This window comes from Taudactylus pleione, unplaced genomic scaffold, assembly GCF_031769625.1.
Source record: "Taudactylus pleione unplaced genomic scaffold, aTauple2 ptg000066l, whole genome shotgun sequence".
Taxonomy (NCBI): Eukaryota; Metazoa; Chordata; class Amphibia; order Anura; family Myobatrachidae; genus Taudactylus; species Taudactylus pleione.
In genome coordinates, this window is record NW_028284468.1 from 7,645,622 (window position 1) to 7,667,754 (window position 22,133).

Genomic DNA, 22,133 nt, shown 5'->3' on the forward strand with positions numbered 1-22,133 from the left:
CTGGGAACATCCCAGCAGACTCCGCACAGCCACACCCCCTCCCAGCATCAGTGATGAGAGATGGAGCCAGTCGGGGCAGCAGATTATCAGCGGTGCTGCAAATATTTTTAAGGGGGTGTGGCCATACTTCCTGCAATTAGACCATGAGCACTGAATAGCCTGGTCCAGCTTTCTACAGGCCTGAAGATTGCAGTCACCTGTGTTGAACTAAATAATTGAGAAGTCTTTTTAAACACAGGTGACTGCAAACATAGTATGTACCTGGTGGAAGGGGGGTAGAATAGGGTCTGAAGCTGGCCACACATCTAAAGATTATCTGTCCAACCAGCCAACTAGTTGATTGGTTGGAATGAAAATCTGGTAAGGTATGAAAGCAAAATGACAATCAGCAATTTGCTCCCAAACGCCAGAAAATGGGCAAATACTGTTGTTTGAACAAATTGTTTAGATCAAACATTTAACAAACTTGTCTGAACGACCATTTTCATCTGTTTTCCGGCATTTAGGAGCAAATTGCTGATCATCAGTTACTCCCATACGTTACCAGATTTTCATTCCAACCAATCAACTAGTTGGACAGATAATCTTTAGATGTGTGGCCAGCTTAAGAATGATGCAATTCTCACATCCAAAGCAAAGAACTACCTCTTTAGTGAATAAGTCCAAAAAAACCATGTACAACTGATTGAGACAGAGTAACCACACTGACAACAACCTGAAACGCTGTGCTTTACTTTATTGCTTAATAAACAACATCATACACTTGATACGGTGCCCCCAATGGGTAAATACTCAGGAGAACAGTGGAATGCTTGTTACAAATATATTACTACCAGTAAATAAGGAGAAAGAAAGACTCCTTGGTGGGGGCTTTGATAGGAATGCAGAATTAAAAGTAAACTTTTAATAATATATAAAATATAGATTTAGGGTTTGTGAGGCACGCATAACATCAAAATTAATATAACCCTATAGGTGGTAGGGTGAGACAATAAAGCATTGTCCAAAGAAAAATATATTAAGAAAAGGAAGTGTGTATTTTTTTCAAGCAATGTTGCTTTATAAAGTAAAAACACAAGTTTATTTATTATGTACTATAGAGAAGGCAAAATAAAGTTGTTACAGTGCATATTAAATTAATGTACTCTGGAGTAGATCTCCTAATATTTCGGAGCGATATTTTTGAGATGTCAGACCCAGAAAAACTGAAAAGGGAGAGATATGGCTTCTCCCCTACTAATGGTGCGCACACACACGAGACAATATTTTTCACGATTTGCCAGTTTTTGACACATCGGAACAACAAATCGTGTAAAATATGTCCAAAATCGTTGCAGAAGCGCGTACCAGCGTGTCATACATCGCATCTTCAGATCTTGCCTACAGCAAGCAAGATCTGCAAATCTCGTACACAATGCACGGGAAATCGTTAAGGACGCGCGATAGATCGTTAGTCATATTGGACACTTTTTAGCACCGTATCGTGTCCTGGAGTGCCGGGGAGAGTTCAAGTGAAATCGCTCACGGTATCGCATCACTTATTCACACATGAGACATCAGTGTATATGCAGAGCCATTCAAGAGCAGATGAGGGAGCCTGGGTACTGGAGGCGTGGTCAAATACTGAAGGCATGGCTATACCCGTAGGCAAACGCAGGGGGGGTTCCGGTTCATGGACTGGCCACACTCGCTCTAAGATCAGGCATTGGGAAACCTCCCTCTAGAAATCCTGCATTTGCCCCTGCATACCCCCTCCCAAAAATATACATTTGTCCCCATCAGCAGAGGACCATACAGTGGGTGGCGCCACACGCTGCAAAGGGGGGCATTTTATCAAGCAATGTTGCTTTTTACCTCTACTATATTGCCATGTGTCAAAGCATTATACGGCAGGTGAGAGGGCATAGGGGTAGAGGCTGGTGTGAAAATAGCAGTACTCCTGATGTGAGGGCTGAAATGAGGAGAGTGAATCTTGTTGCTAAGAGACAGTACAGGATGTCCAAATACAGCCGGATGCATTCTGTCAATTAGGCTTCGGTTTAGGGGGCACTGCGTGCGAGGATACGGGACCTCATAAGCACACACACAGAATGAGTCCTGCACATGCACAGTCCTCCCACCATCATAGCTGTACGCAAACCATTGGGTTTGTCTACAACTATGAGTCAGGCCGGGCAGAGAGAAGGGTTACCTGGGATCTGTAGAAAGCAACATTGCTTGATAAAATATACACTTTCATTTCATAATATAGTTTTCTTTGGACAGTGCTTCCTTCCATTCACCCTACCACATACTGTATATAATTATTTTCATCTTGATGATATTTATGTCTCACAAATCTAAAATCTATATTTTATACATTATATATTATTAAAAGTTCCGTTTTACCTACGTAGTCATATTGAGGAATCCTCCTCTCTCTTTATTTTCCGCATGTGTTTATGCAACTGACTGCTGAGGAGCACAACCTACATACTATAGAAATGGAGACTTTGGGAAAGGTTTATCAAACCTTGGAGAGTGAAAGTGGAGAGAAATAAAGTACCAGCCAATCAGCTCCTGTCACTTTACAGGCTGTGGGCCTAATTCAGACCTGCTCGTAAGCGGGTCGATGGCTGGGCAGTGAACACGGGCGGTGTGCGCGAGCCCCGGAGCGAGAGAGAAATCACTCGCTCCGGCGCTCGCATCCAAAAGGGGCGGCTGTCGATGTTGATCGACAGCTCGCCCTGTTTAGTAGGTGGGTCGGGGTCGGTGGCTGGCCAAACGGAGGCGTACCCGAAGGAATGCCTGCCGTTTGGGGGCAGCCCCACTGACATCACGAGTGATGTAGGTGGTGAGCTTCCGGCTCTATTAGAGCCGGAAGCTCACTGGGGCTTGCGGGAACAAGACCCTACCACAAGGGTCTCGTCGCAAGTCCAATGGTCGCGACCATCACCTGGCCGCTCGCAAAAGCTGTGGGTGGTGACCCACAGCTATGCGAGCGGCCAGGAGGCCGGTTTAAAAAAAAAAAAAAAAGTGTCCGCCCTGATTCAGAGCGAGCGCTCGCTTTTTGCGAGTGGATCTGAATCAGGCCCTGTGTTTGAAAACTGGCAGTTAGGCATACTTGCCAACTCTCCTTCATAGTCAGGGAGAGTCCCCTGACATAGTAGCAGTCTCCATGACTCCCTGAAGAGTCCAGCAATCTCCCTGATTGCACCTTACCCCCATTATGTAGCTGTTATAGTAAAAAAAATAAAACAAAGATATATACATTCAAATGGGATCATTAGTATAATTTCCCTGCATTGGTTATAAGGCACAATGATCCCTATGGCTACATGTATTTTCTGAAAAGTATCACTGTGTTTTCATCAACACGTAGATGTTACTAACTGCTTTTGGTCTCGTATACATTTGTATGTATGTCAGTGTTATGACACGCCTCTCACATGTAGCAGTACACGCCTACATTACCACTGCGCTTATAGGTGCTGCTTTCACAATCTCCCTGAAATGCTTTTTCAAAAGTAGGCAGTTAGGAAATGATTGGTTGGCACTGTAGCTCTCTTCAAGGCTTGATAAGTCTTCCCCCCTTTTCTCTCTGGTAACTCTAGTTGATTCTCTGTCTTGGAACTTAATTGCTTATAACTCCCTGGAACGTTAGAAAACATTTATGCAAAAACAAACGGTAATATCATAAACTTGTGTGGAATCTCTCCCATACAAAAGTATTAGAGAGCATTCATTACTGAGTTAACTAATTTTGAGTTAAAGCTAAATATGAGTGCCCTTGTTTTACTCTAGTATAGCCCTACAAAGCATACATTGGTTTTAGAATACTAATTCTATAGAACGTCCCTTTATATAGGTAAGATAACTAGTAAACATACAACACAATACAAGTTCCGATAATTGCAAAAAAATATAAAATATATATATATATTTTTTTTAAAACAGAAATTATATTATTGAGTACGCAACAGTTTCTCCTTTAACAAATACAGCATTTCCAGTCCTTATAATGACCAACATACTGACAGTGCTGAGAAATGTATTATATACGATCTATAACGCCCATCATTCACTATGGTTGTGATTCAGTCGTACACTGATCGCATCACTGCTGCGGAGGAGTTCCGAGTACTGTGTTCGAAGACGCAGCATCAGATCACCATGGCGACCATCGGCCTCTGAGTAAGCCTAAGCTTACTCAGAACGGCTGCCGGAGCTCCTCTGCTGGGGCCAGAAAATCCGCGATGGTAGACGCAGAGCCTGGCCACAACAGGCATCCTGTTTTGTAAAACGGACCCCCATAACCACCCCCTTCCCAGCCCCCATGTGGTCGCAGTCTGTCCAATAGACTTCGGCTTAGGGCACACTGTGCGCGATGATGGAGGACCTCATCATCACACACACAGACCTGGTCCTGCGCATGCACAGTCCTCCCACCATCGTAGCTGTACGCAAACCATTGAGTCATTAACTTGTACAAAATGTTTAAACCTGCATCTTATATTGTTATCTATAGAACTTGAGTTTCATTACAAAATGAAGACCTCCAAATGTGTGTTGGTGTCCCCTGTTTTGTGAAAACAACAGTCTGCGAGTATGTTACACATCAGAAGCAGGCGGCCGGGTCAGTAACTCTAATGAAAAATGCCCTTAAATTATTCTTGTTTAGTTGCTGATGGATGTGACTGATCCAGCATCTTTGAGTTGTCTGACAGCCACCCACCTACTACCAGACTTTGATTCCAGTCAGACAGTGGTGGTAAGTTGTGACATAGGAACAGATATCCGTGGAGTGCATCACTTGCAACCTAATATTTAAACACATAAGAACCAGAGGGGGCTGTCTGGTTGGCGGTATGAAGGGTGTGTGGTGCAGCTAAGTGGGTGGCACGGCGCGGGTTGGTGTGTGTGATGTCATGATTTGCATCATCAACCCACCAGGACCGGCCACTTCACTCAGGCTTGGAGGTCTACGGAAGACTTGCCAAGTTTTCTAGACGTCCAGGAGAGGCACCTGAGATTCGGGAGTTTCCCAGACGTCAGGGAGAGTAGGCAAGTAAGATAAAAACATACGCGCACAATGCTTAAAGTGATAAAAGTCAGAATGTGGTGTTTGAGTTAATATTTGTGAAACCCCTCATCTATATAAGAATATCCAGATCTGTAAACGGATAAAAATGGAAAAAGTCTCTTTAAATATCACTTTAAAAATATGGGAGTTGTGATTGGGTTTGATTAATGGACCAAATAGCGCATAGAAGGGGAAGTTTAATTGGTCAAGTACAGTCACTGCCGGAATAAGTTAGCCTGGGATCACTGAAGTAGCCAGCTTATGGAAAAGATGATCTTGTGATGTATCTGTTCATTTGTGATGCATCGCTTACATTATATGTAATAAAGATAAGGTTATTTTAGGAGTTACAGATCAAAGTGTATTTATTGATAGAATCAAGATTAAAATAAGCACAAGTTTGATGGGTAAAGGCCCCTACACATGGAACAATGTAGGCAAAGATACGATCTCGTTAACGATTTCCCTTGATCTTCTGAACACTCCCGGACAAAAGGTATTGTGCATACACATGGAACGAATGTGCAAACAATTAAACGATATAGATTGGTCGTTAACGACTGCAAATCGTTAACGATACAGTATATCGTTTCGCAGCAAACAACCTCTCAATGCATCTTCTGTCTCTCCGTCGGCTGGCACAAAAGGTGGAGGGCAGTGGCCAGGAAAAGTGTTGACAAATCGTTCATCGTGCACACACGGAACAATGTGTGGCAAATCGTGAAAGACAGGTCGTGACCTTTCTGCATGTTCAAAATATCACAAACCACGACAAGCGTGAGCGCGCATCAGCATCGTTATCGTGCCTATATACGGCACTTTTTGAACGATTTGTTGTTCCAATCAGTCGAAAACCGCAATATTGTTTAAAATATCGTACCGTGTGTAGACGCCTTTACAGTGGCCTCACCTAGCTAGAGAGTGGAAGTGCTCTGGGCCCTACATTAGCTGATGGCTTGCTATGCTCCGGACCCCTGGCTGGCAGTGTGTTATAAAATGTAAGCACAGCGTGAGCAATGTATAACTATAGCTCTGAATTATACTCTACCAATAAAATTCGGCTGTAGAATTGCTGATAAAGTTCATAGAATAAAAAAAGAACTTTTCTGGGCATTTTTACATGTGTGGTTGGATTCACTTGTTTAATAAGTAGGTCAACAATATTGCATGATTCAGTATGTCATCATTTACCACGAAAACTGTATAATATGAGTTACAATAAATAGCTAAATAATTGAGCACTTATTTAAAAATGATACCAGGAAAATTTTTATTCTTCAGATTTTACATGGAAAAAAAGTGGAACACGGATGTGCTGAGGTTATAAAAGCTGTGCTGTAATTTCTTTGGTATTTCTTATAAGGTTATAGTTACAGGGACATACAGTATATCAAATGGTCATGTTATTTAGGTTTCACCTAGCAGTGCAGGACACGCCACTGGTTGCCATGATAGAAGCCTGTAAACGAGGGATGTAACGCTGCAGTACAATACTTAAGGGGGTATTTATCAAATCTTAGCGAGAGATAAAGTACCAACCAATCAGATACTGTCATTTTACAGACTGTGCTAAAAAAAAATTACATAAGATGATTGGTTGGTACTTTGCGGTATATTTACTAAAGTCTGGGTTTTTAGAAGTGGAGTTGTGTTGTTTAATAGCAATCAGATTCTACTTATTTATCTAGCACTTTCTAGAACAGGTCTGGCCAACCTGTGGCTCGTCAGCATGCTTTTCCATCTGAACGGTGGGAGGGTATATGCTGGTACCCAGAGCCGTAACTAGGCTTTTTAGTGCCCTGTGCCAGAGCATTGGCGCCTCCCCAATTTTTCAAATAGGAACATAAAGTGTGCGCCCGAAAAAAGGGGCATGGCCTCATGGGGTAGGGGCATAACAAACCTGATTTGTCCTGTACAATGATGAAGGAAAACGAATCCCTTTGTACCACTGTTATCCAGGTGTCGGTGCCAAATACAGTGTTAATCCAATGGCTGCAGTGATGATATATAATATTCATGCTGTTTAACTCACCAGCTCTAGATGTAGCAGAGCGCTGGTGATGCTGCACCTGCAGCAGGATTTATCCATCAGAACAGCCATGTACAAGCCTGGAACCGGCTGAAAGTATAGAAAGAGTGTTGCTTGTAGTGTATATGCAGTACATATCAGTGGTGGGTCCGAGTCCCAAGTATGATATTACTGTAAAATGTATGTGCTAAATAAAGGAGGATATGAATGAAGGTGCTTGGGGAGGTGGCCACATTGAGGGGGGAGTCATCTACAGAGGAGATATGGTCGGCCAGCAGATGCAAAGAGTCAAAGAAAAGGAAACTACAAGTGAGAATGATTATAAACAGAAAATTGATTATAAACGCCACTGAACAGCGCCCCCTGCCCTCCGATGCCCTAGCTACGGTCCTGTTGGGACCTGTAATTTCACAACAGCTGGAGAGACACAGATTGGCCTGTTCTAGAAGATAATAGCAAGAATCTGCTTGGTTACTATGGGCAACAACTCCACTTCTAAAAACCTGCACTTTAGAAAATATACCCCAAAGTCCCAACCAAAGTGTGAGTTTTTAGAAGTGGAGTTGTTGTCCAAAGCAACCAGATTCTAGCTATTATCTTCTAGAACAGGGGTCAGGGAATTTTTTTACCTTTTACCCCAAAATATATTTAGATACGCCCACGTTACCCCTTGATTTGAAAGGAAGGAAATCATATAGTAGTGCCCCCACATAATGCCCCCATAGTAGTGCCCCCACATAATGCCCCTGTAGTGCCGCTTGTACAAAAAAAAACCAAAAAACACTTACCTTAATCCCTGCTCCTGCATCCGCCGCCATCCTGTCCGTCTGGCTGCTCCTCGGAACTATGGCAGAGATGTCATGACGTCATAGTGCACATGGAGAGAGCCGGAAGCTGGAGTTCAGAAGAGAACTCAAGCCTCCGGCTAACGCGGTGCTGCAGGGAAGGAGCCGGGCTCCCGCTGGTAATAACATCTCAGTGGGCATCCGGCTTAGAGCCTCCCTGCGGCACAGCGGGGCATGCATATGAATCATTCTAGATTATAGAATGATTCATATAAATTCCCGGCTGTCCGTCCATTACCCCCAGGAATTTAATTTTTACCCCATGTGGGGTAATTTACCCCTGTCCCCAGACCACTGTTCTAGAAGGTGCTAGATAAAGTAGTATAATCTGATTGGTTGCTATGGGCAACAACTCCACTTCTAAAAACCCACACTTTCGTAAATATACCCCAAAGTCCCAATAAAAGTCCCAATAAAAGTGTGGGTTTTTAGAAGTGGAGTTGTTGCCCAAAGCAACCAGATTCTACTTATTTACCTAGCACCTTCTTGGAGATAATAGCTAGAATCTGATTGGTTGCTATGGGCAACTCCACTTAAAACCCTGCACTTTAGTAAATATACCCCTTTATCTTTCTCCACGATTTGATAAATCTCCCCCCCCTAGTGTGGTGTTTATATCTGAACCCACATGAACTGTGCTTGAGATAGCAGCTGTAAAATTTAGATTTCAGCAGTGAACAAAAACTGACATTGGAAACCAGGCTCAAAGAAATGACAATTTTCACTGCCAAAGACAAGAGAAATATACTACTAATATTGCAAAGATATTGCCAACTATTTTAGGCTCTGCTTGCTGTAGTCCAGCATTACCAGGTTTTTTCTGGAGAAATCACCCACACATTCAAGGCGGAAATTCATTCTAAATATCTAATGGATATATGTTCCTATACACCTATAGGTGAAACACGTGTCTATGTCAGGATCAGCTACTCTTGCCTTTGGATGGCACATTGTCTGTTTTCCGCTGTCTAGTCTCAGATTTTTTCTCTGTCCCCTTCGGTGATGATGGAGCATTACTTGAAGCTTTCGGTTGAACGGTCTTTGATTTGGGGGTTCTAAATTTGCTCTTTTGGCTATACAGTAGGTTCTTCTGAAAGAGTCGTGGGATGTTTCCCAGATACAGGAAGAGAGCCAGCACCATACCTTGGAAAGAAATAAACACAGTGTCAATATCAAAGATAATCCTCTTCAGGAGTGTTGGTAGAGCTAGAGAACTACGGGTAGAGCCATAGCTCACAGTTTTATTAACGATCTGAGAAAAGGGCCATATAATTTCCCTGGCATGGATGTCCTAAGCCACGCCTGGCCAACCTGTCTGGTAAATTATGGCAATAGGTGGTTTTCTATCTCTGTAATAAGCGGCAATAGAAAACAGGATTTTGGTACTTAACGATAACAAGAGATATGGTAAGAACTTACCTTTGTTATCTCTGTTTCTACGAAGTCCATAGGGTCCACAGGGTTGACCTTGGGGTATAGGTTGGGAACCAAAGCCGGGCACCACGCAGTTAAAGTTTTTAGCTCCCAGGATGCACTGGGTCCACTCTCCCTATAACCACACCCCCAAGCCAGAGGCACCTCAGTTTGTAAGTAGCCAAAGGCCGGAGGAGGAGAGAAAAAGAAAACTGGAAACACTCAATAACCATACTCACAGAAATGGGAGACGGAAAACCGGTGACCAGCCACACAGCCCATAGGAAGCCAGGTGCGTCAGGGCGGGCGCCCTGTGGACCCTATGGACTTCGTAGAAACAGAGATAACAAAGGTAAGTTCTTAACATATCTCTTGTTTTCTACTTCAGGGTCCATAGGGGGTCCACAGGGTTGACCTTGGGGATGTCCCAAAGCAGTTCAACCAAGGGTGGAGACGCTCCTGTGCTGAGAGGAGAATCCATCGCCAAAAAGGAAGCATCCTGAGAGGCAATGGAAACCAATGCCTAGAACCTTAAAAAGGTGTGGACAGAAGACCACGTGGCCACCTAGTAAGGCAAAACAGCCGAGGCGCCACAGCGAGCCGCCCACGAGGGTTACATGGCCCGAGAAAAAACAAGCCTCAACAACAGAAAGGCCTACCCATGGGTAGGCCCCTGAGGAAGACATACGAGGCCATCCAGCCAATATTTGGTTATAGGCCGGCCATCCTTTCCTGTGAAAACCAGAAATCGCAGACCACCAATAAGGAGTCCGATTTCCGTAAGGAACTTGAAGGGATCACATAAATCCAAAGACTGGGGACTGAATGGACGTACCATAAATTCCAGAATAATATGGAGCCTAAAAACCACTTTAAGAAGAAACACAAGGCGAGAGCAACTCACACCCTGACATGATGCCCTCCAGAAGAGGGCGCCACATGAGAACGCTCCCAATTCAGACACTCTGGTTGATATAAACACCCTGAGAGAAAGAGAGAGCCTAAGCAATAGACCATGTAATGGCTATCACAACCAGCGGTTCCATTGACTGTCCCCGGAGGGAACGAAGAACCACTACTAACTCCCAAGGAGTCCCTAGGGAGGACAAACGGAGGCATAATCCAGGAAACACTCCAAAGGATGAACTGGATACCAGAATGGAGCAATTCCATATCTTAACCATACTTACAGTGTAGAGATCCGCACTGTCAGGAAGGCCAGGCTGAGGGAGAAACCCAAGCCAGCCGGAAGGAATGCCAGAATATCTGGAAATCCTGGACACCGGAGGATCGTATCGACAGGTACAATACCATAAGAGTTATTGCTGCCACAGTTTGTGGTAGGTCCCAGCAAAAGCTGATCTATGTGCTCTAATAATTCCAACGATGACAAAGCCAGGGAAGCCGTAAGACCACTGTAGGGACGCAGTCAAAGACAAACGACCCAGGTCCAAGACAAACCCCAGGACCCTGAGACAACAGGTCTGGGCAGTGAAGCATCAGGAATGGAGTATCGATGGAGAGACTCCGAAAATCCAAGTACCCCTGACATCTGGGGCAATCAGGAGCCACCAGCAGGAAAGCATCTCCGTCTCGATTGAAACACTTCCAAAGACCTCGAGGAAGAAGGGAGACCGGAGAACACAGGTACACAAAGTGGAAGGACCACTTCACCGACAAAGAGTCACTGAAGGTTGCTTCAGAATCCCCAGAGTTGGACTGTAACACCATAGTGTGATAAAGTCAGAAGGCCATGAGGGTCACCTCAGTAGGGCCCCCCCCCCCCCTCACCAGGAGATGAAACCTCTCTTGGGGAAGAGACTAGTCCCCGGGATACACGTCGTGACGGCTGAGGACTCCTGAAATGAACGCTGCCGAGATGGTCGGGAGGAGACCCTCGGACTATGTCCGAATGTGTGACATACCTGTCATTGCCACCCAACGAACAGTGTTGCTAAAAAGGAAGCCACTGTCCTTTTGGACTGAACCTTTTTAGGTTCACCGGGAAACAAGAGTTATGCCAGAGTGAAGGCCCAAGACAGGCTAAAGTTCCAACAAGTTAATTGACAGGGTGGAATCGACAAACGTCCAACTGCACTGAAATAGATGCGAACCAGACACTGTCCATAGCAAAGAATACCCTGGACGAGATGGCCATAGCCACCCGGACAGGGACCGACTTGCCTCCGGAGAGAGCATCATCGTTTGAACAGTGATCCGACATAAAAAACTTGTTGCATCCGGAGATGAGCCAATTACGGAAAGGCCTGGAATAGAACTGAGCCCATTCCACCCTTCCAAAGGCAGACACTGAATATTTGACTATGCATCCCAGAGTGTAAAGACATATGTCGACAGCGTAGACACCATGTACTCCTAATGGAAGAGTGGAGATTCCGTCTTACGTCAGAAGAATTCTCAGATTCTGAGAATCCAGCAGGGCTCCTAGATGAAGAATACCCAGAGAGGGATGCAGGGAGGACTTTTTCCTTGTTGATTAAACGTCTGCACCCTGAAGAAGCCACGGTCATCCTGACCTGGCTGTAAAGTACCCCGGTGATCCCGCTAAGAGCAGGAGGCCGTCCAGGTACAGGAGCATTGGGATATACTGAACAGGAGAACTGTCAGAAAATCCAAAACGCTGGTAAACCCCTGTGGGGCTGAGGACAGTCCCAATAGGCAGAGCCCGAAAAATTGTAAGTGTTGCTGTGATACAGCAAACCTCAGTCCATGCTGATGAAAGGTCTCTGTAAGTACCCGTAGGCACGCGTCCTGTATATCCAGTGATACCATAAAAGTCCCCAGGTTCCACACATCGTATGATGGAGCATAGGGATTGCCTCCTGAGCCCAGGTAGCTTTAGGAACTGGTTCAGGGAATAGAGACAGAGAATAGGCCAAAGAGGACCATTCAGCCACCACACCAGAAAGAAAGCAGAACAACCAGTCCCACGCTGAGATAGTGGGAATGGTCTAATTAGCTCTGCTTACCGCAACAACTGTATAGCTGTCTGGATTTGTAAGGCCCTGTTCGGGTCTGAATAAGGGCCCGCGTACCCTCACATGTAAAGAGGCCGCCTGAGCAAAGAGAGGGCGTACCCTCCTACCCACGTAGCCGCGGCAACTTGACACTAGTACCGGGCGAACTGAGAAAATCGCCATCTCCCAGTGGTAGGCCTGTCTCGTCAGGCTGAAGATATATCCGTAGGTTCAGAAGCAGGATCGGCTGGCAGTCCAGGCCTGCTCGGTACTGGATATGTCGGCCCTTGTAGAGGCCGACAGTCTATGAAGAAACAGACCTTTAGGCTGACCCAGAGGACAAAAAGACTTAACAGACTTAGTCTGAGGCTTTGTAGTGGGCATAGCTGAAGGCAGTAAACTTGTCGTTAGTACTACTGCCAATGTTACTACAATCTTGTCAAGGTCAGGACCAAACAAGATCTACCCTATAGATGGTATCTGCACCTCTGCATTCCCAGAGAGCAGCCATAGGGTATTACGGAGGATACAGTCGCAGCCGGAACTCTGAAAGTTAGGAGACTGGTATCCAATATAGGCATTTCCACCTATGACAACTGCATATATTACGTGAGCGACCAAATACATATGAAGCCCAGACGTGTTGGAGGGGAAAAAACGTTACAAATGCATCAGCCCAGTATGCAATAGTATTAACCAACCATGCTATAGCCATGGTAGGATGGGTAACAACCCCTGAAAGCGAGTATACTGATTTCAGGCAGAATTACCACGTACGGATCCGAAGAATCCGACCACACAGGAATGGGAGGTGTAGTAACGTCTGTAATCAGACGAGTAACACGCCCATCCACCCCAGGAGGGGCTCGTGATGACCCTCAGGGAATTTGGGACAGGAGGCCAAACGCTGTTGTAATACCTCGTATCTGGCAACAGCCAGAGTCCCGCCATGTGATCCACCCGCTAGTCAGCAACAGGGAACCCGAAGGCATGTTAGACTGAGGGTGCATGATACAAGTGCAGGTCAACATTCACTCTAACCAGAATGGACCTGCTACCAGCCCTAAAGCAGGGATAATAATACCTGAAATAGGCTTCCCCCCGTGTAAGAGGGAAAGAGCCCAAAACAGTATCCAGTTCACGACAGAGCCAACTGGGAAGTAACCACAGGGCGTCAACCACGCCAATTTGCGTTTCGTAGAAAACGACATCCACCCAGGGTGGCTGTTGTGGTAATCCCTGCAAGGGGAATGACAGACTATTGTGGCACCAGGGGGAATTCATATACTGTGAAAAACCCCTGCAGGGAGCGGTAGTCTGTGTCACAGGGGAAGAGTGCAAGAAACTGCAAGATACCCTGAGATGAAAAGGGCAGTATGGTGAAGTACCCCCAAGTGAGGTACAACAATGGGGCCTGCCCGGCGATCCGCAATTGAGAGGATCCCGAGAAAACAAACCGCCCAAGGGGGTCGTGAAAGAGGCCGGCACCAGATGACGCCACATACAGAACCCTTTATGAGTTAAATCCTCCGCACTAACACCTGCAGCACATGACTTGCAGGATAGTAAAAATGGGTGCAGTATCGTGCTCTATCTCCTGGTCAGACATATCTGACCAACCCTCTTGGCGGAAATATCAAGCAGCACTATACTGATCCTGACTGATGCCAAAAATTAGCTGCAGGGACCCATTTTCAGCGTATGCAACACACAGTTCCATCTAAAATATGGCAACGTGCAGCACGCAACAGTATGTGACAAACCTCACAAATATTAACAAGTATATAAATGTGAGGTCTCAGAACCACCCTAAGTACAGCTGTATTAGGGCAGACAAAGAAAAGGGATATATATACACTGACAGGTGTGAGAATAAAGTACAGACAGTCAAACACTAGCATAAGTCACATACAATGCAGATATATACATATATACATAAACATGTCATATAATATACTGCACTATGTCACTGCATTCAACTGCCCAGATTCAGTGTCTGGGAAGGCTACAGCGCTGTGTACACTGACCTGATGGTGAGGGACGCAGGGGGACTGGTCTCACTGCCATCTCCGGAGCTCTGCTGCTGCACATAGAAAATGGCCGCCTGGAGACCTCAGAAGAAGCGTGGCCCGCACCAAAATCCTGTTTTCTCCTTCATCCATAGGGGACACTGCAGGCATCAAGACAGTGGGGACATCCCAGAGCTCCCATCAAGGGCGGAAGAGTGCTCCGAACCCTGCAAAACAGACCGGCCAAACTGCACTGTAGTGGCCGCGAACATGTCGAATCTGTAGAAATTAACAAACGTATGCCGGCCCGACCAAGTGGCCACCCAGCATCATACAAAACAAATAGTGTCCATTTTACGTATGGCTGCAGTCCTCTCCACATATATTCGAAAAGCCCTGACAACATCTAAGGATTTTGACGAAGGTGGAAAGCCAAAACTACCTTAGGAAGATAATCTATTCTGGTACGGAGTTCCGCTCTATCCTCATGAAATATCAAGAATGAAGGACAACAGGCTAGAGCACCCAGTTCTGACATTTTCCTAGCTGATGCCAGTGCAAGAAGAAGTGTAACCTTCCACGACAGGTATTTTAACTCCACAGACTCCAAAGCTTCGAACAGGGAGGACTGTAAGAAGGAAAGGACTAGATCCAAGTCACACGGGGCTGTAGGAGTAACAAAGGGTTGCTCTAACCGAAGTACACCTTGCAGAAAAGTCTGCACATACGGTATCAAGGCCAATTTCTTTTGGAAGAAAACCGTGAGAGCTGCAATTTGGACTTTCAGAGAACCCAAACGTAGACCCGCTGAGAGACCTGTTTGCAGAAAAAGTAGAAATTCTGTAGGCGGAGATCCTCTATGTTCACACAATGAAATATAAGCCTTCAAATATGGTGGTAATGCTTTGAAGTAACTTCCTTTCGGGCTCTGAGTATAGTAGGGATTACCCTAGATGGAATCCCTTTACGTCTTAAGATGGCCTTATCAACAGCCACGCCGTCAAACGTAGCCACTCTCAGTGGTAGGGGCCACGGATCGTTGATCAGCAGAAGTTTAATGTTGGAATACCAAGGCCAATCCGGAGCTATCAATAGAACCTTGGCCTTCTCCCTCTTGATGCGTTGTACGATTCGAGGGAGAAGAGTGAACAGATATACAAAATGGCACTGCTACGGTGCTGACAGTGCGGCCACTGCCACAGCCTGCGGGTCTCTCATCCGAAAGCAGTAGAGAGGCAGATGATGATTTTGTCTGGATGCCAAGAGGTCGACATGCGGAAGACCCCACCGTTGGACCAGCTGGTGAAAAACTTGAGGATGTAGTGACCATTCCCCGGGATGCACCTCCTGCCGGCTGGGATAGTCTGCCTCCCAATTTTCGGTGCCCGGAATGAAGATTGCTGAAATTGCCCTTCCAGCTTACTTCCTTCATAGCCGCTCGACTTCTGGTGCCGCCTTGTCTGTTTATGTATGCCACTGTCGTGGCGTGGTCCGACTGGACCCTGACTGCTCGGCCCCGCAACAGGTAATCTACTGGATAGTATAGAAGACTGCTCTTAGTTCTAATATGTTTATCGGCCGACCTGCTTCCTGTGATGTCCAGCGGCCCTGGAAGTGATGTTCTTGAATCACAGCTCTCCAGCCTCTCAGACTAACGTCTGCGGTGAGGAGAGTCCAATCCCACACTCCGAAGAAGAGTCCTGCAGTAAAAACGACCTTAAGGAATGGCCTCGAAGGCCGCCACCATCTTCCCCAGGAGTCGGATGCACACATGCACCGAAACCTGACGAAGACGAAGGATCGTTCTCACCATCTCCTGAATGGAAGTTACCTTTTCCTGAGGGAGGAACACACACTGAGATAATGTGTCCATGATCATTCCCAGAAAATGCCACCTCTGCGTCGGTTGCAGATGAGACTTCGGGAAATTCAGGATCCATCCATGACGAATGAGAAGGTTGTGTGTCACTGTGATGTTCTGCAGTAATTGGTCCCTGGAATGTACCTTCAACAGTAGATCGTCCAGGTAAGGGATAATAGTGATCCCTTGTTTCCGAAGGAGACTCATCATCACAGCCATGACCTTTGTGAATACCCTGGGGGTTGATGATAAGCCGAAGGTTAAAGCCTAAAACTGGAAATGTGAATCCGAACCGCGAATCTCAGAAACGCCTGGTGAGGAGGCCAGATAGGGATGTGAAAGTAGGCGTCCTTGATATCTAGAGATACCATGAATTCGCCCTCCTCCAATCCCGCAATCACTGACTAAAGGGACTTGAACTTGAAAATCTTTAGGTATCGATTGAGATCCTTCAAGTTCAGAATAGGTCTGACCGAGCCGTCGGGCTTTGGAACCACGAAAAGAGTGGAGTAAAAACCCTTTCCAGTCTGATGTATGGGAACTGGGACCACCACTCTCTTTGATAGAAGCTTGTCTATTGCTTCTTTTAGAACGACACTCCTGTCGTTGGAAAATGGTAAACCTGTGGTAAAAAAATCAAGGTGGAGGTTGAAACTGAAAGTCGAGCGTATATAATGAGATCCCAGACCCAAGTGTCCGTACAAGTTTCCGTCCATACTTTTCCTTAGTCCAGAAGACGCGCTCCCACTCTGGGGTCCCCCAGGTGAGAGGGAAGCCCATCATGCACTGGACATCGTAGTGGACTTAACCTCCTGCAGAGCAGAGATTGTTGTTGCTGAAGGTCTGCCCCGACCTCTGAAACCACGGGAAGATGATGGTCCAACATGGCTGCATGTTGGAATGGGGGAGAGAGCCCGTTGCTGAAAGATATCGTTAATGGGGTGTAGTAGGTATTACCGCGTGGCCGGCGGTTCAAGTCCCGACAACGGAAGCCCTCCATAGGTGAAGATCCCCACTGCTAATTAGGTGAGTATCACTAACCTAATTCCCTACCCTAACCCTCCTTTAGGGGTGCCTAACCCTAAACCCCCCCTCCCCGCAGCCTAGACCTAAGTCTCCCCCAGGGGGGGGTGACTAACCCTAACTCCCCCTTCCCCTAGCCTAAACCTAAGTCTCCCTGGGGGTCCTAAAACCTGACCCTCCCTCCCCCGTGGCTGTTCGTGCCTGGCTTACCTTCGTTCGATATGCCTGGGCGTCGGTCTCCCGATGTAGGTTTAATGACAGGCGTTGGGATTTCAACGCCTGTCATTAGTAATTTGCTGGGATTTGACAGTCACGAAGCCGGCGGTCGGCATTTAGACCGTCGGCTTCCTGACTACATCCCCATTAATGATATCGTTCATCGGGTGTGATCAATGTCATGAGCGACATTGAGCACACCCTGCCAGGGACACACTAGATGATATCGCTCAGGGAGCATATCGTCTAGTGTGTATGCTCCTTTAGACTGGGCTTGTAGAGGGGGCGGAGCTAGTCACACTTCAAAAAAAATTAAAGTGCCAGCTCCACTCAGCACAGTTTATACCCCACTGTCTTGATGCCTCCAGTGTCCCCTATGGATGAAGGAGAAAACCAGTTTAAACACCACAAATTAAAGCGTATGTCTCACTGACTTATAAGACCCACAAAATTAACCAGAACTCATACTAAAAGTACAAAATGTCAGAGGCACAGGGCAAGAATTTCCTTTAGTCTCAATTTGTGCTGGTCCACTTACATTTCTGCCAAAGTGCATGTGTCTGTAGAGTGTATTGACGTGTACAACTTCTTCATGAAAAACATACTCTCCTTGGCCTGTATCTACCAGGTACACTGAGGTAGGTCCTTGCATAGGCCAGTAGTATTTGTGGTGTAAGGTAAGTAGTGTGTTTGGACTTAAGTACTGTATGATACGGTATGCAGTTTCTTATTATTATATTTTGTAATTAAAATTTATCAGGGATCTACTTTCCCCATTAAAAACCAATGAAGGATGGATAGAGAGGTATGAGAATGGGTGGTGTACGATCACTAGTGTAGAATATATGGTACTTCCTCATCTTTGCGGCCCCTGCTGGAGGCGCTGGTTACGCTATTTACGTATCTTATCCAGTCAGTGAAGATACGCAAGTAGCGTAAAGATCAGCCAGTGTCCAAGGTCATTAACTACCATCCAAGTGGGCATGGAGGGGGAATATATCCTTGTGGTGAGCGAAGCGAGCCACCGTGCCCGCAGTGTGGCGAGTGAAGCGAGCCCGCAAGGGTCCGAATGGTATTTCCTCATGTTTACGCTACTTACATATCTTCGCTGACTAGTAAAGATACGTAAGTAATGTAACCAGCGCCTCCAGCAGGGGGCCGCAAAGATGAGGAAGTACCGAATATATTCACATTCTCTGAGGTATCATCATAACGTATAATCATAGTCTCAGTCCACAGCAGCACCGATTAAGGGTGAGCAGAAAAGAGTTTATGCTCATTTCTTATTCATATTTTCTTTATTGGAGAAACAGATTGCAGACAAGCTCCAAAGAAATTAATGAGAGGGGGAATTATAAAGTGGTTCTTAAATATAATTCATGTTTGTGTGCTCTGTGGTCGTGCTGGGCTTACATTGGTAAATGACTGTTTGATCTATACATTAGTACATAGGTTCACCTACTCACCAGCTAATGAGCCACCGATGTAAACAATAACATATTCCTGCAGTGTGCTCCCGGAGCAGTCAAACGTCAGGTTGTATGCTAGAACTGGGTTGAAGTATGCTCCTGTGTATGGCTCCCCTGAGAAGAGGAACAAGATTAATGCTCAAGAAGGGTATAAAGGTGCGCCCATCCCCTACATATGCTGGAGGCATGGAATCTGGGTGCAAGATACAGCTGAATGCAGAATTGTGACCATTCAGTTAGGGTTGCACCGCACAACATTCAGCCTAGCATAACGCATACACTGGTACCAGGTGTGAAGGTCGGGTAAAGATACATGGAAAATGCTACACAAGCTGTGTGCAATGCAACACTTCCGCAAGTCGTCTTTTTATTTTGTACCAATGGATTTATTATGTGATCCTGTGTGAGCAGAAGCAATATTAATACCACTAGGAACATTTCTGTAATTTGCACAGGATAGATTCAGTGATGAATCTCTTATTGATTTACATCCATTAGCATTTTAATTTGATTTCAGTAATTTAGTAAGTCTATCTGGTTGGGGCTCTCTAGAAGTTCAACACACTAGATAGAACAAAGAAAGGCATTCTATAATCGGGGCACTCTAATAAGCCACTTACTTATAATAGTACTTTAATATGATTAAAACCTTAAAGTCTCTATCCGTAATAATCATACGCAGAACATAAAACAAGGCAAACGTGTGAAAATTTATGATTTCATACAAAGCTCAAAGTCATAAAATATACTATATTTACAAGAACATACTATATTTGTTGTTTAACATTTATCGGAATTAAATGCACCCTTCCTCTCGTCACTGTTTTACATTTCACAAGATTATTATGGATATTGAATTATTGTTTTAAGAATAATAAATAATGTTTTGTTTAATAATAATGACTTATTACAGTGCCCCATTATGGAATACTTTTCTTGGTTTCATGTGGTCCAATATTCCTCACTGCACTGAGCTGTGCGCCATCATAGACATTAGGCTACAGTGTAAAACTTGAAATACACAGTACAGAAAACAAGAGGCCATTTAGAGTTGGTTACAGCAAGTAAAACCAGAGGTTGAGTTTGAATCGGAACAAGAACCTATCTGTGTGGAGCGTGTATGTTCTCCCTGTGTTTGCATGAGTTTCCTTCAGGTGCTCCGGTTTCATCCTGCATTCCAGAAAAACATACTGGTAGGTTAATTGGCTGATGAAAAAAAAAAGTATCCTAGTGCGTTGTGTGTGTGGTCTATAAGCTCCAATGGGACAGGAACTGAAGCGAAGGACAATTTTTCTCTTTACAGCGCTGCATAGTGGCGCTATATGAACCATAATAACAATAAAGTGAGTCAGTCACAACAATATATTGTTAATACCATACTTTCCTGTCCAGCTACTCGTTATTCCGAGTTCCCCACACCTCATAGATTGCAAGTTCAACTTTACCTTCTATTTCATGTCATTATAATCTGATCCCCCTCAATGTACTGTGCTGTGCTGTCTGTGTAATATGTTGGCACATTATACCTAACCAATAATAGCAATACTACTTTACAAACAGCAATATGACAATGTTTTTTTGGTGCAGATAAGAACAGCCTCAGGTTACCTCAGCTGACAGCAATAAGTAGATGAGGTAAAATAATAGAGCTGTACAGTAACTTAAACATGGCCGGTTGATGCTGTAACTTGAGGGAGTACATTAAGGAGACCTCTCGCCGTCCTTCACACTAACGATCCCTAGGATTGGCTGTGAACACTACACAGACACTGAAGTAGAAAAGCCATGTGCACTAAACAATCTGGGAATTCCTGATTAGTCTAACCAGTCAGCCCTAGGGGCACCAAATGGGGTACTTGGGTACAGATTAATCGGGCCTCTGTAGGCGCTTAATACGCATAACCACGCACCCAACATAGTACTGTATACGAGGGTGTGCCACTGCTTCCCCTGCACCTAGGTTAATGCCCAAAGTCTCAGTGGTCCCTGTTAGTCCACATATCAAACTACATTGTAAGAATGGCTGCAGCAGCAATCATCCAGGACACGTCCAGCTCCTGCCACTGACAAACCTAAGATGCCCAGGGAGCTGAAGAACACAAATCCATTTTAACTCCATGTAGATGCAGGCTCTCTAGGAAGCGTCTGCTCACACAGAACATTATAAACATAGAAATAAGGGACTAGAGTGCTTATTACTTATATATGTGAATTAGTTCTTGGAATGGTCATGAACACCCTGCCCCAAACTGTGCGGTGTAGCTCTGAATGTACATGCAGGTAAGTGTGACTATTTTCAGCAGCTATTCCCAAATTGTGCTTAAATATTGGCAGACATTTGGGTCCCAGTACAAATATGCTTGACATCAGCTCAGCACACCATTAATAACAGCTATCATACACAAACCCCCAACACACACTGCACCTACCTTGTCCACAGACATATTGTTTCCTATGGGTGCTATAAGAACCTGACCCTTGTCTCTGGTCTGTCCTTCTTGTAGACTCATTTTTTTTAATATATATATTTAGGGAAAGCTTTGCAAACTAGAATGCTAATAAGCTTTATTAACTGAACACTAGCAATATTAGGCTAATACAGAGAGATAAGGGCTACTCACCTGCATATGCCAGTAAAGCGACAGTAAGGGCAGTTGTAGGCACCTTGTACAATAATCTTGTGTTTTGGAGGCGGAGCAGCAGTAGATGATAGCAGAAGGCACACAATGTCTCCACAAAGATGCCCTGAGCAGGGGTGGTTTGCAGGGAAGAACTGCAGTCTTGTGACATCATCCATTGGATTGTATGGAATTCGGTCAGCTCCAACATCCAATATTGTTTGGTCAAGAACTTGGCAGCCTCCATGCCGGCAAACTGAGATGCTAGTTTAATTATGGTTTCTATAAAAGGACAATCTTTGAGCAGGAACTCCTGTAGGGATACTGCCGTGTTGGCAGATGCCCCATCAAAGGTGAAACCATGAGCTAGAAACAGTACGAAGAGCAGAGTGGAGACCACGTCAGGACCAAAACCACCCCCCCACATGCCTATCTCCACAAGCATGCGGAGTTCCATATAGCAGGCACACAGCTGCAAAGAACTGACCAGCTCACTGATGGTGCATCTGTAAATCCTGGCAGGGAGCAATTTCTTTGTTATCCAGCGGATTAGCTGAGACAGGGCAACCACTGAGACAAAGAAAGCCACCAGGATGTTCAGGCCAGCCAT

At 45.3% G+C, this 22,133-nt stretch overlaps 1 protein-coding gene across 1 annotated transcript; it reads right to left on the bottom strand.

Annotated features, from left to right (window-relative positions):
- Positions 1 to 7,829: 7,829 nt before the first annotated feature.
- Positions 7,830 to 22,133, bottom strand: AQP12B (aquaporin 12B). Its single transcript, XM_088466626.1, has 3 exons — positions 21,527 to 22,133; positions 18,903 to 19,019; positions 7,830 to 9,079 (listed from the first exon to the last, which is right to left on the bottom strand). The coding sequence occupies exons 1-3, from the start codon at positions 22,131 to 22,133 to the stop codon at positions 8,859 to 8,861; spliced, it is 945 nt and encodes a 314-aa protein (XP_088322752.1). The 3' UTR covers positions 7,830 to 8,858.

Excerpts from the sequence above, each read along its gene's own strand:
- AQP12B (XM_088466626.1), bottom strand. The coding sequence starts at position 22,133 with ATGGCTGGCCTGAACATCCTGGTGGCTTTCTTTGTCTCAGTGGTTGCC. Across the intron at positions 19,020-21,526 it reads CGCTTTACTGGCATATGCAG|GGGAGCCATACACAGGAGCA; the intron begins GTGAGTAGCCCT and ends TCCTCTTCTCAG. Across the intron at positions 9,080-18,902 it reads CATCGGTGGCTCATTAGCTG|GTATGGTGCTGGCTCTCTTC; the intron begins GTGAGTAGGTGA and ends TTTCTTTCCAAG.